Raw genomic sequence first — 15669 nt, 5'->3', positions numbered from 1 at the left:
TTAAATCAAATCCCCATTTTCTAAAAATATCTTGACTTTACAAAATTGTCCTCAAACCCAAAAACATGAACCACAACTTTCATATTCTTTGTAAAATATTCACAATATTAAGAAATGTCTTCGCCTTTACAAAATTGCATTGCTTATAAATGTTCTTGTCCTCACACAAAATATATTAATTTATATTTTATAATCCATGATTTTCATAAATGCCCTTACTTTGCGAAATTACCCCAATTTTAGGAAACTTCTTTACTTTAACTTTTTTACACCTTTCAAACATGTCGATACTTCCTTATTATTATTAAATTTAATATTTATTTTTATCCTCACAACCAATGTTTTTACTTCACTGACCGAGGATTCCCTTCAATTAAAATGTGTGTGTGTGTATATATATATATATATATATATATATATATATATATATATATAAAATATTTAATATATAAAATATTTGCACGCAAATGAGTTTATTTCCAAAACAAAGTCTGTTTTTTACTCTCTGTTTGAATAAATGTACAGTTTCTTTTCCAATGTCCAATCCAAATGATCCAGTTGGTGGGATGATGATTGATTGATTGATTGATTGATTGATTGATTGATTGATTGATTGATTGACCAGCAGGTCCGGACGGCGCCTGGAAGCGGCCGACCACCGTGGGCGTGACCGTCATCGCCATGGCGGCTCTCCTGTTCGCCGTGTTCTGGTCCGTCGTTCACTGCCGTCCACACGCCTGTCAATCATACTTCCACAAAGAGCCGCTGCCCCGCTCCCTGGTCAGTACCGCCCACAATCAATACAATCAATATATATGTTATCAGAATCAAATTCACCGGCTGGTCAAATATTCTACAATCAAAATAATGTTGCATTCTTTTATTAGACGTAACGTCTAAAGTGACTAAAACTACAAAGTCTTGTTTTTTAAATAATAAATATTGTGATTTATTGTTTCTGTAATTTAGTTTGGATAATAATAATAATATAATAATATTAATAATATACTCAATAATAATTTGAATTTCATTTAACATAAAAGATTCTTAAAATTTGAAATATAACATATCAGAGTCAAATATATTCCCCAAATACCTTTGAGTATGAGAGATTTGTATATATATATTTTTATATATAAAATAAATTGTATTTGTATAGCACTTGAAAAGGCACTTTAAATGGTAAAGCAGAAACAATCAAAGCAATAACAGTATATACAGTATATATTCTACTATAGAATGTTTTACTGCTAATACATTAGAACTAAGTATATTTTGGGATGTATAGATGTGTAGATACATATGTATAAAATCTGTGATCAAACTTTTATTTTTTAACGTGAATTAATAAACTCTGCCTACGGTTGTAGGATCCTGACTGGGACATTCAAATCCAGGTGAGCCCTGAGGAGGCGGAGCTTTATGAGCCGATCCACGTGAGCGCCGCCCCCTAACACGAGCTGAAGAGTCGGAGCTTAAATTCATCGCGGATTTTGTGGACATGATTTCTTGAAGACTCTTTTGAGCTCAGCTCTTCTGGGAGCTCTGGGAGGTCTGGGAGGTCTGGGAGGTCCGGGAGGTCTGGGAGGTCCGAGAGGTCCGGGAGGTCCGGGAGGTCCGAGAGGTCCGGGAGGTCCGGGAGGTGCGAGAGGTCCGGGAGGTCCGGGAGGTCCGGGAGGTCCGAGAGGTCCGGGAGTTCCGGAAGGTCCGGGAGGTCCGGGAGGTCCGGGAGGTCCGGGAGGTCTGGGAGGTCCGAGAGGTCCGGGAGGTCCCGGAGGTCCGGGAGGTCCGAGAGGTCCGGGAGGTCCCGGAGGTCTGGGAGGTCCGAGAGGTCCGGGAGGTCCGGGAGGTCCGGGAGGTCCGAGAGGTCCGGGAGGTCCGGGAGGTCCGGGAGGTCCCGGAGGTCCGGGAGGTCCGGGAGGTCCGGGAGGTCCGAGAGGTCTGGGAGTTCCGGAAGGTCCGGGAGGTCCGGGAGTTCCGGGAGGTCCGGGAGGTCCGGGAGGTCCGGGAGTTCCGGGAGGTCCGGGAGGTCTGGGAGGTCCGGGAGGTCCGGGAGGTCTGGGAGGTCCGGGAGGTCCGGGAGGTCCGGGAGGTCCGGGAGGTCCGAGAGGTCCGGGAGTTCCGGGAGTTCCGGGAGGTCTGGGAGGTCTGGGAGGTCCGGGAGGTCCGGGAGGTCTGGGAGGTCCGGGAGGTCCGGGAGGTCCGGGAGGTCCGAGAGGTCCGGGAGTTCCGGGAGTTCCGGGAGGTCTGGGAGGTCTGGGAGGTCCGGGAGGTCTGGGAGGTCCGGGAGGTCCGGGAGGTCTGGGAGGTCCGGGAGGTCTGGGAGGTCCGGGAGGTCTGGGAGGTCTGGGAGGTCCGGGAGGTCTGGGAGGTCTGTGGGTTTGTGGTGCATTCAAATCTTGTGGGAAGAACAAGTCGAGGTAACACGAGTGAACAGCGTCCGCAGAGCTGCTTCGTAAACCAGGACGAGGGAAACGCTTCTCAGAAAGAAACGACGACCTCGGCAAAAACGCGAAACAATTGATGTTCTGGTTCGAGTGGCAGCGCCCCCCAGAGGCCGCGGGAACTACAACTCGAGTCCCGGGAACAAAAGAGACGGTCCGCCTTCGTTTTAAAGAACCCGGGGGAACCCGGAGGAACCCGGGGGAACCATTGGTGTCTTTTGACCTCGACCGTGACGACGAAGGTCACTCAGTTTAAAGATGTGTTATGTTAAGTTCTACCAACGTCATATATATATATATATATATATATATATATATATATATACATAATTCCTTTTATAAATTATATATTTGTATTTATTGAATCCAATCCAGGCAAATGTCCATGTTTGTACCGTTATATTAAAACGCCTCTAATTCATTGTCTGACGCTGAGTGATGGAACGTGAATTTATTTGTTAAAAACTGTGAATAATAATAATTTGTCCCACGAAATGACTGGAAGCAAAAAAACGTGAAAGGAACATCTTTACATTTTAAGGGTTTACAGAAAAACTATTTAACATGTTTGCTAACAGGAATATTTTGTGTGACATTTGACTACATTTTCCCATAACTTTATAACATTTTGTTTATTCTGCCGTCACGTTGTAGTGTCACATGTTTTTATTGTGTCGCTGGCGTTTTATTATCTTAATATTGTATTCTTTTTCTTTTTTTTGTATGAACCTTGATGAAGTGTATTTGAGTCAATTGCGTTGATGCTTTGTACGAATATTTAGTGTCATTAAAAGCAATATGTTGAAAAAACAAAAGTTATGTTTTTAATTATATAGAACATTGTTTAATTATATGAATATCCATTCATATTTACTACTTAAGACTCTTCTGCGTTGTTTGAATCTTTGAGACGTTGATTTGGAGAAGCAACCCAATGTTTCAATGTTTCAATGTTTCAATGTTTCAATGTTTTAATGTTTCAATGTTTCAATGTTTCAATGTTTCAATGAGCACGAGGCAACGTCCAACAAACCAAACGTTTCTACAGTATTTAACATATGTTCATATGCACATCTAGCCCAGGAATCAGGAGCCAGGAACCAAGAACCAGGAACCAGGAGCCAGGAACCAAGAACCAGGAGCCAGGAACCAAGAACCAGGAACCAGGAGCCAGGAACCAGGAATCAGGAGCCAGGAGCCAGGAACCAGGAATCAGGAGCCAGGAACCAAGAACCAGGAACCAGGAGCCAGGAACCAAGAACCAGGAGCCAGGAACCAAGAACCAGGAACCAGGAGCCAGGAACCAGGAATCAGGAGCCAGGAGCCAGGAACCAGGAATCAGGAGCCAGGAACCAAGAACCAGGAACCAGGAGCCAGGAACCAAGAACCAAGAACCAGGAGCCAGGAACCAAGAACCAGGAACCAGGAGCCAGGAACCAGGAATCAGGAGCCAGGAGCCAGGAACCAGGAATCAGGAGCCAGGAACCAAGAACCAGGAACCAGGAGCCAGGAACTAGGAATCAGGAGCCAGGAACCAGGAACCAGGAACCAGAGCCCTTCCTGCTTCCCAAACATGTGGCGTTCTTCTTGGGGGGTCCCTCGGGACCCGGCTCACCATTTACTCCGGTTGGGTCAAGAGGACCTTTTTCAGAACCCGCTAGTCATCTGTTCATGACGCAGTTATTCTTCCTTCTGTTATTGCCCAAGTCCCGATTTCTAAGAAACATCTGTTACACAACCAGATGTTTCCACCATAACAAGTTACATTGATGTGTTCCTGCTGTAAGGAGTTCAAACGATCCGGTGTGAGGTCAAAGGTCAGGGATGTCGTATGTGTACAGATTGTAAAGCCCTCTGCTATACAAAATAAACTAAGTTATATGATTTTCTCCAACAAGCGAAGACAGAAAAAAGTTACGATAAAAATAACGAGTACACAACAATCCCTATTCTCAAGTGATTACACACTAAAGAAAACTAATATACATATTATAATCCTGCCAATAGATCCGCCTTAAAGCTACACACTGTTCCTTTAAGGAAAGGTTTTTATGACATGACGTCTTACTTTGTCTCGTCTAATGTTGTGCGTCGGAACGCAGGGAACAAGTGTGCGGCTCAGGCTTTCAACGGACGAGCGGAGTCGAGAGGTAAAATCACAAATATTTATTCACCATTCAAAAAGCAGAGTATTGCATCCCGTACAGTTATACGTGCACGGTCCTAAGTTGAACACCCAACAGGGTTGGGTGTCCAAGGAAAAGGCGCTTAAACAGAGCACGCGGAAACTTCATATAGGATTCCTCTTAAGAGGTCCCATTGGTTAAGACTATTGTAGCAGGCGGAGCTTATTTTAGCTAGAAGCTGCCTGGTTGGAGCACTAGGTATTTCCACCCACACTGGCTCACGTCCATTGGTTGTGGTCTTCATCCAATCAGTGTGTGTGCATGTTGTCGGGGTGCAAGGGTGGGGGCGTAGTGGAGCTGGCATAATCCAGTTTGCAGGATGGGGTGGCCTTGGCCAACGTCTGGGATGCTACTGTGTATCTTCCTCCCCTTTGCCCTAGTCAATGATAAGGGCAGTGTGTGTGGTGGGACCGGGCGCTCCCTTATTTTGTCTTTTCCCACTGAGTTCGGCCTTGGGCTCTCGTAACTCGGCTCAAACTTACGTGACCTTAACGCTAGGGTCAATGCTGTGTGTTGTTTAGGCTGAAGCAAGCTAGTGTGCAGATTTACCTTAATGCTGTATTAAAATGCTCTATAGTCTCAAGTTATTTGCCAACAGTGTAATGTATTTATTTTTCTACACTAACTAAATGCATATTTCATTAGTATTGGACATATTTGAGTGATGAATAGCCAGCAGTAACCTGTATTGGAGTACTGTGCTTGATTTGCTCAGTAAGTATTCTGTCATTTATTTGATTTATTATTATTATTTATAAGGCGTCGATATGGGACAACATTACAAGACAACCTGTTTAATTGTCGCCTGAACCTAAAAGCGTTCCTGTAAAATATGCCTAAAACTTCCCAAAAAACAGAGTCAATGGGAAGCTGTACTTGAACCATTTGGAGTAGATTCTGGTTGTGGTCTCTTTTGAAGAGGCAACACTCAGAATCACTCTAAGTGCTGCTGGCATTGAGTTGTAGTTTTTTTTCTCCAGCTGAATATGCTTTTGCAAGCAGATGCCTGCAGATGCGTATTGCTGTGACTTATGAGCTGTAACACACACTGGGACCAGAGCATGAAGTAAAAAGTAGATACTTGTTTTCTAAGGGTACGTGTAGGCGTTTTCCCAAACAGGCCATTTGGAGACCCTTAGTATCCATGATATATCCATATACCTATAGACCTCAAGAGGTACCCTGAACCTGATGGACTATCAGTATTGCTGACACAGTAACTGAAGCATGAACGCATTATAGTGCTTATGCACTAACACCTGGGCCATATTTCTCTACCTGGCTAACGTAGTTAGCTGGATAATTTTCCGGTTGAGATTACACAAGTCAGGGTTTTTGCGGTTCCTCGAAGCAAGTTTGGAAAAATCACCATAGCAACACATCAACAATGTGAACCTGCTCCAGGCTCATTCAGTCTAGCTGGATAATCTGGCCACGCCCCCTGAAGAAAATGGCCCCTCCCTTCCTCATTGATGAAGTGATATTAGTTATATTAATGTTTCATAGGGAGAGAGTTCTGATGACGTGATGACGACTTCCTGTACGAGCGCCTTCCATTCTGCCCTCAAGGAATCAATTATTACAGACCTTCTGGAGCCTACATTGAACACCACATTGACTGTCTCACAGACTGTATGCAGAGCCTTGTTGTACATTGTTCTACAGTGTGGTACATTGTTGTACATTGCTGTACAGTGTGGTACATTGTGGTACAGTGTGGTACATTGTTCTACAGTGTGGTACATTGTTCTACAGTGTGGTACATTGTTGTACATTGCTGTACAGTGTGGTACATTGTGGTACAGTGTGGTACATTGTTGTAAAGTGGTACATTGTTGTACATTGTGGTACATTGTTGTACAGTGTGGTACATTGTTGTACATTGTGGTACATTGTGGTACATTGTTGTACAGTGTGGTACATTGTGGTACAGTGTGGTACATTGTTCTACATTGTGGTACATTGTTGTACAGTGTGGTACATTGTTGTACATTGTGGTACATTGTGGTACATTGTTGTACAGTGTGGTACATTGTGGTACAGTGTGGTACATTGTTCTACATTGTGGTACATTGTTCTACAGTGTGGTACATTGTGGTACATTGTGGTACATTGTTGTACAGTGTGGTACATTGTGGTACATTGTGGTACATTGTTGTACAGTGTGGTACATTGTGGTACAGTGTGGTACATTGTTCTACATTGTGGTACAGTGTGGTACATTGTGGTACATTGTTGTACATTGCTGTACAGTGTGGTACATTGTGGTACAGTGTGGTACATTGTTCTACAGTGTGGTACATTGTTCTACAGTGTGGTACATTGTTGTACATTGCTGTACAGTGTGGTACATTGTGGTACAGTGTGGTACATTGTTGTAAAGTGGTACATTGTTGTACATTGTGGTACATTGTTGTACAGTGTGGTACATTGTTGTACATTGTGGTACATTGTGGTACATTGTTGTACAGTGTGGTACATTGTGGTACAGTGTGGTACATTGTTCTACATTGTGGTACATTGTTGTACAGTGTGGTACATTGTTGTACATTGTGGTACATTGTGGTACATTGTTGTACAGTGTGGTACATTGTGGTACAGTGTGGTACATTGTTCTACATTGTGGTACATTGTTCTACAGTGTGGTACATTGTTGTACATTGTGGTACATTGTGGTACATTGTTGTACAGTGTGGTACATTGTGGTACATTGTGGTACATTGTTGTACAGTGTGGTACATTGTGGTACAGTGTGGTACATTGTTCTACATTGTGGTACAGTGTGGTACATTGTGGTACATTGTTGTACATTGTGGTACATTGTGGTACATTGTTGTACAGTGTGGTACATTGTGGTACAGTGTGGTACATTGTTCTACATTGTGGTACATTGTTCTACAGTGTGGTACATTGTTGTACATTGTGGTACATTGTGGTACATTGTTGTACAGTGTGGTACATTGTGGTACAGTGTGGTACATTGTTCTACATTGTGGTACATTGTTCTACAGTGTCGGCGATGCAGAACATTGTGGTTTTGGTGGAACTCATGGATGTGTTCATTACGTTCTCTGGTCATGTCCGAGTAAATGCAATAAAAGTTCTATATGTTCATCTCCACATACATGAATATGCACTTATATATTATCTATTGTTCTGAAAGAGTTGAGATAGTTATGTTAGATCTCATTGGATGATGGATGTCATTCCGCCGACTGCCAGCAGGAACATTTAAAGAATGAGGCTCTTAAAATGAGCCGATACATTTTCCCAACACTGATGCTGCGTTGAGAGTAGATTCATGAAAGTCAATGTACAGACGAATGGATGTGATTTGTGAATAAAGAGGATGTTCATCCACTTATCTAGACGTAGTCAGTGAAAGTCACCGAGCTGTGTGAGCCTACGGGTGATGTTATGTATAAATATATATATATATGATATTAATGTTATGAACCAAGTATAAAGCAGAAATAGTGGTTATTTTGTAATCCATCGTGAATGGCGGAAGTTATAAATGTTTCCATGGAGATAAGCCACGCCCCCTCTCAAGCGCGAGTGAAGTGAATGAATTGATTAGATTTTGCTATGATTATGGTCTGGAATTCCTCAAATACGTTCATGATCATCTCCTGCTCCTCAGAGGAGAAAAAATGCTCTTCATTTGAGTTTATTTACCTTTGTGCTGTTAGAAAATCATGTTTCACTATCCTGATTACTGAAGTCTGGTTCAACTATCCTGATTACTGAAGTCTGGTTCAACTATCCTGATTACTGAAGTCTGGTTCAACTATCCTGATTACTGAAGTCTGGTTCAACTATCCTGATTACTGAAGTCTGGTTCAACTATCCTGATTACTGAAGTCTGGTTCAACTATCCTGATTACTGAAGTCTGGTTCAACTATCCTGATTACTGAAGTCTGGTTCAACTATCCTGATTACTGAAGTCTGGTTCAACTATCCTGATTACTGAAGTCTGGTTCAACTATCCTGAGTACTGAAGTCTGGTTCAACTATCCTGATTACTGAAGTCTGGTTCAACTATCCTGATTACTGAAGTCTGGTTCAACTATCCTGATTACTGAAGTCTGGTTCAACTATCCTGATTACTGAAGTCTGGTTCAACTATCCTGATTACTGAAGTCTGGTTCAACTATCCTGATTACTGAAGTCTGGTTCAACTATCCTGAGTACTGAAGTCTGGTTCAACTATCCTGATTACTGAAGTCTGGTTCAACTATCCTGAGAAGTCTGGTTCAACTATCCTGATTACTGAAGTCTGGTTCAACTATCCTGAGTACTGAAGTCTGGTTCAACTATCCTGAGTACTGAAGTCTGGTTCAACTATCCTGATTACTGAAGTCTGGTTCAACTATCCTGATTACTGAAGTCTGGTTCAACTATCCTGAGTACTGAAGTCTGGTTCAACTATCCTGATTACTGAAGTCTGGTTCAACTATCCTGATTACTGAAGTCTGGTTCAACTATCCTGATTACTGAAGTCTGGTTCAACTATCCTGAGTACTGAAGTCTGGTTCAACTATCCTGATTACTGAAGTCTGGTTCAACTATCCTGATTACTGAAGTCTGGATCAACTATCCTGATTACTGAAGTCTGGTTCAACTATCCTGATTACTGAAGTCTGGTTCAACTATCCTGATTACTGAAGTCTGGTTCAACTATCCTGATTACTGAAGTCTGGTTCAACTATCCTGATGACTGAAGTCTGGTTCAACTATCCTGATTACTGAAGTCTGGTTCAACTATCCTGATTACTGAAGTCTGGTTCAACTATCCTGATTACTGAAGTCTGGTTCAACTATCCTGATTACTGAAGTCTGGTTCAACTATCCTGATTACTGAAGTCTGGTTCAACTATCCTGAGTACTGAAGTCTGGCTCGAATTAACGAGATGGTTTGAGCCTTTGAGAAACCGGGATAGCCTGAAGTCATTCATCGGGTTGATTTAAGCTGACTAACAGGACATTTGATCGACTTAGTTGAGCCACGTATGAGAAATCGGGCCCTGGTCTGCACTCAATCATAATACAGCTGCAGCGCCCTCTTCAGGTCAGTTGGAAGACTACATGTATTGAAAAGTACCTCAGAACTTTCGGCTGCTCTGTTCTATAAAGTTTAACTTTAAAATATAAGCTCCATTGCCAACAACTTTGAAACTTGTCTTTAATATTTACAGACATTTTATGAATTGTTTGAAGTTGTTATAACTTATTAGACTGCTCGGTCTAAAAGTCTAGTTCAAAATCTTTTGAATTATTTAAGAAAATACAAATATGTTTTGATGATTTGAAGTTTAAAGGCTGAGCTCAAAGTTGGCACAAACATTAAAGTGTACAATGACACATCAGATGACAACAGAAGGCACTTCAGACAGTATTTGTTTATGTCAGATATTATTTATTGTTAATCATTTCTCCATCATTTACCTTATTACAACAGGCAAATAAAATGCAATTCAATACACAGAGCATAATTGTTGAAGTGTTCATAATTTGAAATCGATTACATTTTCTAGCAAAAAGCAGACATTCCAGTTGAAAACCCTGCATTGAACAATGTAAACTGTGTACAATGTAGATTTATGCTCAAGCTTCTCTTCATCAAAGCGATTTAAGTCTCGGCTTCTAGGATCATCAGATTCTTGGGTCATCAGGGACCCAACTCACGGATTCCAGCCTGGCTTTGCGGGTCAATACTCTGCAACAGAGTGTCTGACCTCAATTCTTTAAGTCTGTACAAACAACTCAGCCATTTCTCACATTTGCATTGCCACTAATTATTCATTTAAACATTTTTTAAAAAGCAACAACAATACAGAAATACAACAACGATATTCCGTCAGTAGCTGTCGGAGCAGAAGAGCGAGCCGAAGTTGTGACTCCACTTCCTGTCTTGCTTCTGCTCCGCTGGCTTCTGTAACTTAATCTCACATCTAATCTACAACCTCCTGTCCAGCATTTCTTCTCCAGGTGCAGGACTACCGGCCCCATTAGCGGTGTTACACGTCGTAATGCGGTTGTCTTGGCTACAGCCATATATGTTTTAAACTGGTATCGGATCAGCACCTGAAGCCCAAGAATAGGTATTGGTAAGTGTAAGTATATCGAATTGGGCCTGAATACGATATACACATTCCTAATTTCTATATACAGAGTGGGTCTCGTCTGGCTCTTGGTGGTATTAGTTTAGGCCTGGTCGTGGTCTCTGGTCTTGAGATTATTGGGGTTTGAGGAGTTTCTCTCCTTTGCCTACTTTAGTCTCGAGATCAGCTTTTTCTTTCGTGGCCATCAGGTATTGAACTCGTTGCTTCCAGCCCTCCTTGGCCTCAGATTTCTCTCCTTCAATGAGCAAGTCGATGTACTCGGGGGCGGAGAGAGGATTTGGCTTCAGTGCTATCTCTTTAAGTCTGTTTAGACACTGAGCAGAGGTCTGAATCAGTTTCAACAGATTAGCCGCCGCACGATCATATTCAGTCTTAAGTCTTCCCATCAATGTCTGAACAGTTGTCATACCCAATGAGGCTATCTGGTACTTTCTTTTCAGGTCATCTAATGTTCGTTTTTCTTTAACGTCCTTATACTCCCATCTGTACTTCTGATTAAAATGTTGACTCCAGAAGCATTTACCTGGGCACTCAGTACAGTATCCATTTGATCCCATTGCACAACAATCTTTTTTGTCCTCATCATTTGGGTAGACACAAATAGGATGGCAGGTGAAAGAACACTGCTGACAATTGGTGATGAAAATTCCAGTTCCAGAAATGTCTTCTTGAACGGGCTTTTTGATGCTGATTTCATACTCAAAGTTCTCATTTCTCTTGATCTCGCCCTCACACCTTTTCACTACTTCAGATGTCTCTTTAATCTCCTCAAGTTTAGCTAACCCATATTTATACTGCCTCTGCACATTTTCAATTGTATTCTCGAGCTGCTTTCTCTCCCTGAGGACCTCCTTCGTCATGTTCAAACTTTTGGTTTCTATGATAGTCAAAGCAGCAAATAACCTCATCATGCTTTTTGTCCCCATGTTCCAGAACATCTGATCAAAGCTTCCATCTTCATCTTCATCATCCCCACTCCTGCCTGCTGCAGCTGATCTGTTGTCTGCAAACCACGCTGAATTGTTGAATTTAAAGTGAACCGGCAGCCCATTCTTTGTTTTGGGACACGGGACACCTGCTTCGTTGATTCCCTCTAGAACTGGTGGTTGCTGGCCGTCTGCGAATGTCACCAGAATTCTGAGGTTTTCTGCCACGTCCTTGCCAAAGATTGAGAGCACAGAATCAAACACATATTTCTGTGATGGTGTGAGTCGTACTAAAGCAGCCTGAGCTACGAAACACACGGCGTCAATGTCACTGACACCATGCTTAGCAGAGAAGAGGTTACGTAGCTGTTCGATGATCTCTTTGTCTCTTACTATGCCTCTTGTATCCCCAAAGCCTGGAGTGTCAACGATGGTCAGAGAGGAAGGGATCTGAAATCCCTCCTGGTGGTTGACTTTGTACACAGTGACTTCAGAAGTCTGGCTGTGAGCTTGTGATTTCGTTTGAGTCTCTTCAACTATCTTAAACCGAAATGAATCCTTCCATTCCACACCGAGAATGTAATTGATCATCCCATTGATGAGAGTTGACTTCCCGGCGCCAGTGGCTCCTAGGACCATTATGGTGCGATTAGACATGCCAAGTTTCTCTTTCCCGAATGTGAAACGTCTGCAGCCCTTTATTTGGAGGTCTTCTTCCTTCAGGGGGACTTTGTAAACACGGAGAGGCCCTGGCATCTTGGGGTTTAGCAGTTTGCTCTTTTCTTTAACAGCATCGGCAAGCCTTTTGATACCCTGCATTTTGATTTTTAAATTACGTAATTTACAATCAAAAGACACCAGGACCAGCCCTCTGAAAAGTTAGCTTGTTCCAATCAGAGCACATTTGGGACTTGTAGTCTGTACGGCTTTCTACACTTGAAGCGAAAGAAGTTCTCTCAGGTCCAGATCTGCAAAGGATGACATGAACACAAATATAAATGCACAGAATTCAACCCTCAGTTGCAGCACCATTCTGCACAAGACTAATACAGGCTCAGATCACTATGATCACTACTGAAACGAAGTATATGTCTGGAATGAATATTCATGTGAATATCAATGGTTTGTATTTTTATTGAACAATGTCTCTTGGTCCAAATGACACATTCAAATCAGCAGTTGACCACAGATCTACACATCCACAGTACCGTCACCAAAAGGTTGGTGCCCAGGTTGTGCAGAAAGTTTTACGCAAGTAGCAGCATGTACACATGTAGCATGTAGAGGCATGTACACATGTAGCATGTAGAGGCATGTACACATGTAGCATGTAGAGGCATGTACACATGTAGCATGTAGAGGCATGTACACATGTAACAGCATGTACACATGTAGCATGTAGAGGCATGTACACATGTAACAGCATGTACACATGTAGCATGTAGAGGCATGTATACATGTAGCATGTAGAGACATGTACACATGTAGCATGTAGAGGCATGTACACATGTAACAGCATGTACACATGTAGCATGTAGAGGCATGTACACATGTAGCATGTAGAGGCATGTACACATGTAGCATGTAGCAGCATGTACACATGTAGCATGTATAGGCATGTATACATGTAGCATGTAGATGCATGTACACATGTAACAGCATGTACACATGTAGCAGCATGTACACATGTAGAATGTAGAGGGATGTACACATGTAGCATGTAGAGGCATGTACACATGTAGCATGTAGCAGCGTATACACATGTAGCATGTAGAGACATGTACACATGTAGCAGCATGTACACATGTAGCATGTAGAGGCATGTACACATGTAGCATGTAGCGGCATGTACACATGTAGCAGCATGTACACATGTAGCATGTAGAGGAATGTACACATGTAGCAGCATGTACACATGTAGCATGTAGCAGCATGTACACATGTAGCAGCATGTACATATGTATCATGTACACATGTAGCAGCATGTACATGTGTAGCATGTAGCAGCATGTACACATGTAGCAGCATAAACACATGTAGCATGTAGAAGCATGCACACATGTAGAAGCATGTACACATGTAGCAGCATGTACACATGTATCATGTACACGTGTATCATGTAGAAGCATGCACACATGTAGCAGCATGTACACATGTAGCAGCATACACAAATGTAGAATGTCGAAGCATGTACACATGTAGCAGCATGTACACATGTAGCAGCATGTACACATGTAGCATGTACGCATGTATCAGCATGTATACATGTATCAGCATGTATACATGTATCAGCATGTACACATGTAGCAACATGTAGCATGTATCAGCATGTAGCATGTACACATGTAGCATGTACACATGTAGCAGCATGTAGCATGTACACATGTAGCATGTACACATGTAGCAGCATGTAGCCGCATGTAGAATGTAGTATGTATGCATGTAGCATGTACACATGTAGCAGCATGTAGCATGTAGCCGCATGTAGAATGTAGTATGTATGCATGTAGCATGTACACATGTAGCAGCATGTACACATGTAGCATGTACGCATGTACGCATGTAGCATGTAGCAGCATGTACACATGTAGCATGTACGCATGTAGCATGTACGCATGTAGCAACACAAGGATGTCATGTACTGTAAATACACGATGCATTAAATAACAAGATTAAAATGAAACATCTGAAAGTTCAGAGTTAATAAGCCACAATAAACGTTTCTTTTCTCACAATAATAATCCGACATGTTGGACGACTCAAACTTGGAAACAAATTGAGCAAAAAAGAATTTTGTAAAAAATATTGTTAAAAAAGTCAATACAAAAACAATAAACACAAACAAATGATTCTGAATAGATCACACAATATGTTTATAAAACAACATCTTCAGTTTCACGTAAACACTGAAACATAAAAAAGTTTGTTCAGGAACTTACTCAGCTTGTGTCTGAAGAGAGGAGTTCTGCTGCAGTTCACTGTGTAGCTGCTTTTATACACACACACACACACACACACACTCACTCACTCACTCACTCACACTCTCAGACACACACACACACGCACACACACACACACTCAAACCTCCTGCTGTTCTACGTCAACACAAACCTGTTTCTTCCTTCTTGTTACAAAAGAGAAACAAACTCGTCTCTCTGGTTGTTTGACATTTTTGAAAAGCTGGAGAGGAACTATCACACCTTGTGGGTTTAGAGACATACAGACTCTCTCACTCTCTCACACACGCACACACACGTACATACACACACAAACTCTCTCACACACGCACATACACACACAAACTCTCTCACACACGCACACACACATACACACACACAAACTCTTTCACACACGCACACACACACACACATACACACTTACACACACACATACACACACACACACACACACACACATACACACATACACACATACACACACACACATACACACATACACACACATACACACAGACACACGTACACACGTACACACGTACACACGTACACACAGACACACAGACACACGTACACACGTACACACGTACACACGTACACACAGACACACGTACACACGTACACACAGACACACGTACACACGTACACACGTACACACGTACACACGTACACACGTACACACGTACACACAGACACACGTACACACGTACACACGTACACACGTACACACAGACACACGTACACACGTACACACGTACACACGTACACACGTACACACGTACACACGTACACACAGACACACAGACACACGTACACACAGACACACGTACACACGTACACACGTACACACAGACACACAGACACACGTACACACGTACACACGTACACACAGACACACGTACACACGTACACACGTACACACGTACACACAGACACACGTACACACATACACACATACACATACACACATACACACGTACACACAGACACACGTACACACATACACATACACACATACACACGTACACAC

At 42.4% G+C, this 15669-nt stretch overlaps 2 protein-coding genes across 4 annotated transcripts in view; one reads left to right on the top strand and one right to left on the bottom strand.

Moving 5' to 3' along the window:
• Positions 1-1538, top strand: part of crfb16 (cytokine receptor family member B16) — a 5926-nt gene extending 4388 nt beyond the window's left edge. For 2 of the 3 annotated variants that reach the window (XM_034554875.1, XM_034554872.1), the window contains exons 6-7: positions 626-780; positions 1371-1538. In XM_034554875.1, coding sequence (XP_034410766.1) covers positions 626-780; positions 1371-1454 — 239 coding nt within the window. In that variant the 3' untranslated portion in view covers positions 1455-1538. The remainder of the gene's footprint in view (positions 1-625; positions 781-1370) is intronic. The other variant, XM_034554873.1, reaches the window with a different exon arrangement.
• An 8497-nt stretch (positions 1539-10035) lies between these two features.
• Positions 10036-14912, bottom strand: si:ch73-170d6.2. The gene is made up of 2 exons (XM_034554823.1): positions 14622-14912; positions 10036-12650 (listed from the first exon to the last, which is right to left on the bottom strand). The coding sequence occupies exon 2, from the start codon at positions 12499-12501 to the stop codon at positions 10870-10872; it is 1632 nt and encodes a 543-aa protein (XP_034410714.1). The 5' UTR covers positions 12502-12650; positions 14622-14912; the 3' UTR covers positions 10036-10869.
• Positions 14913-15669: the final 757 nt, after the last annotated feature.

Source organism: Cyclopterus lumpus, chromosome 17 (genome assembly GCF_009769545.1).
Source record: "Cyclopterus lumpus isolate fCycLum1 chromosome 17, fCycLum1.pri, whole genome shotgun sequence".
NCBI lineage: Eukaryota > Metazoa > Chordata > Actinopteri > Perciformes > Cyclopteridae > Cyclopterus > Cyclopterus lumpus.
The sequence above is the reverse complement of the archived record's forward strand: the minus strand, read 5'-3'. Positions and strand labels throughout refer to the sequence as shown.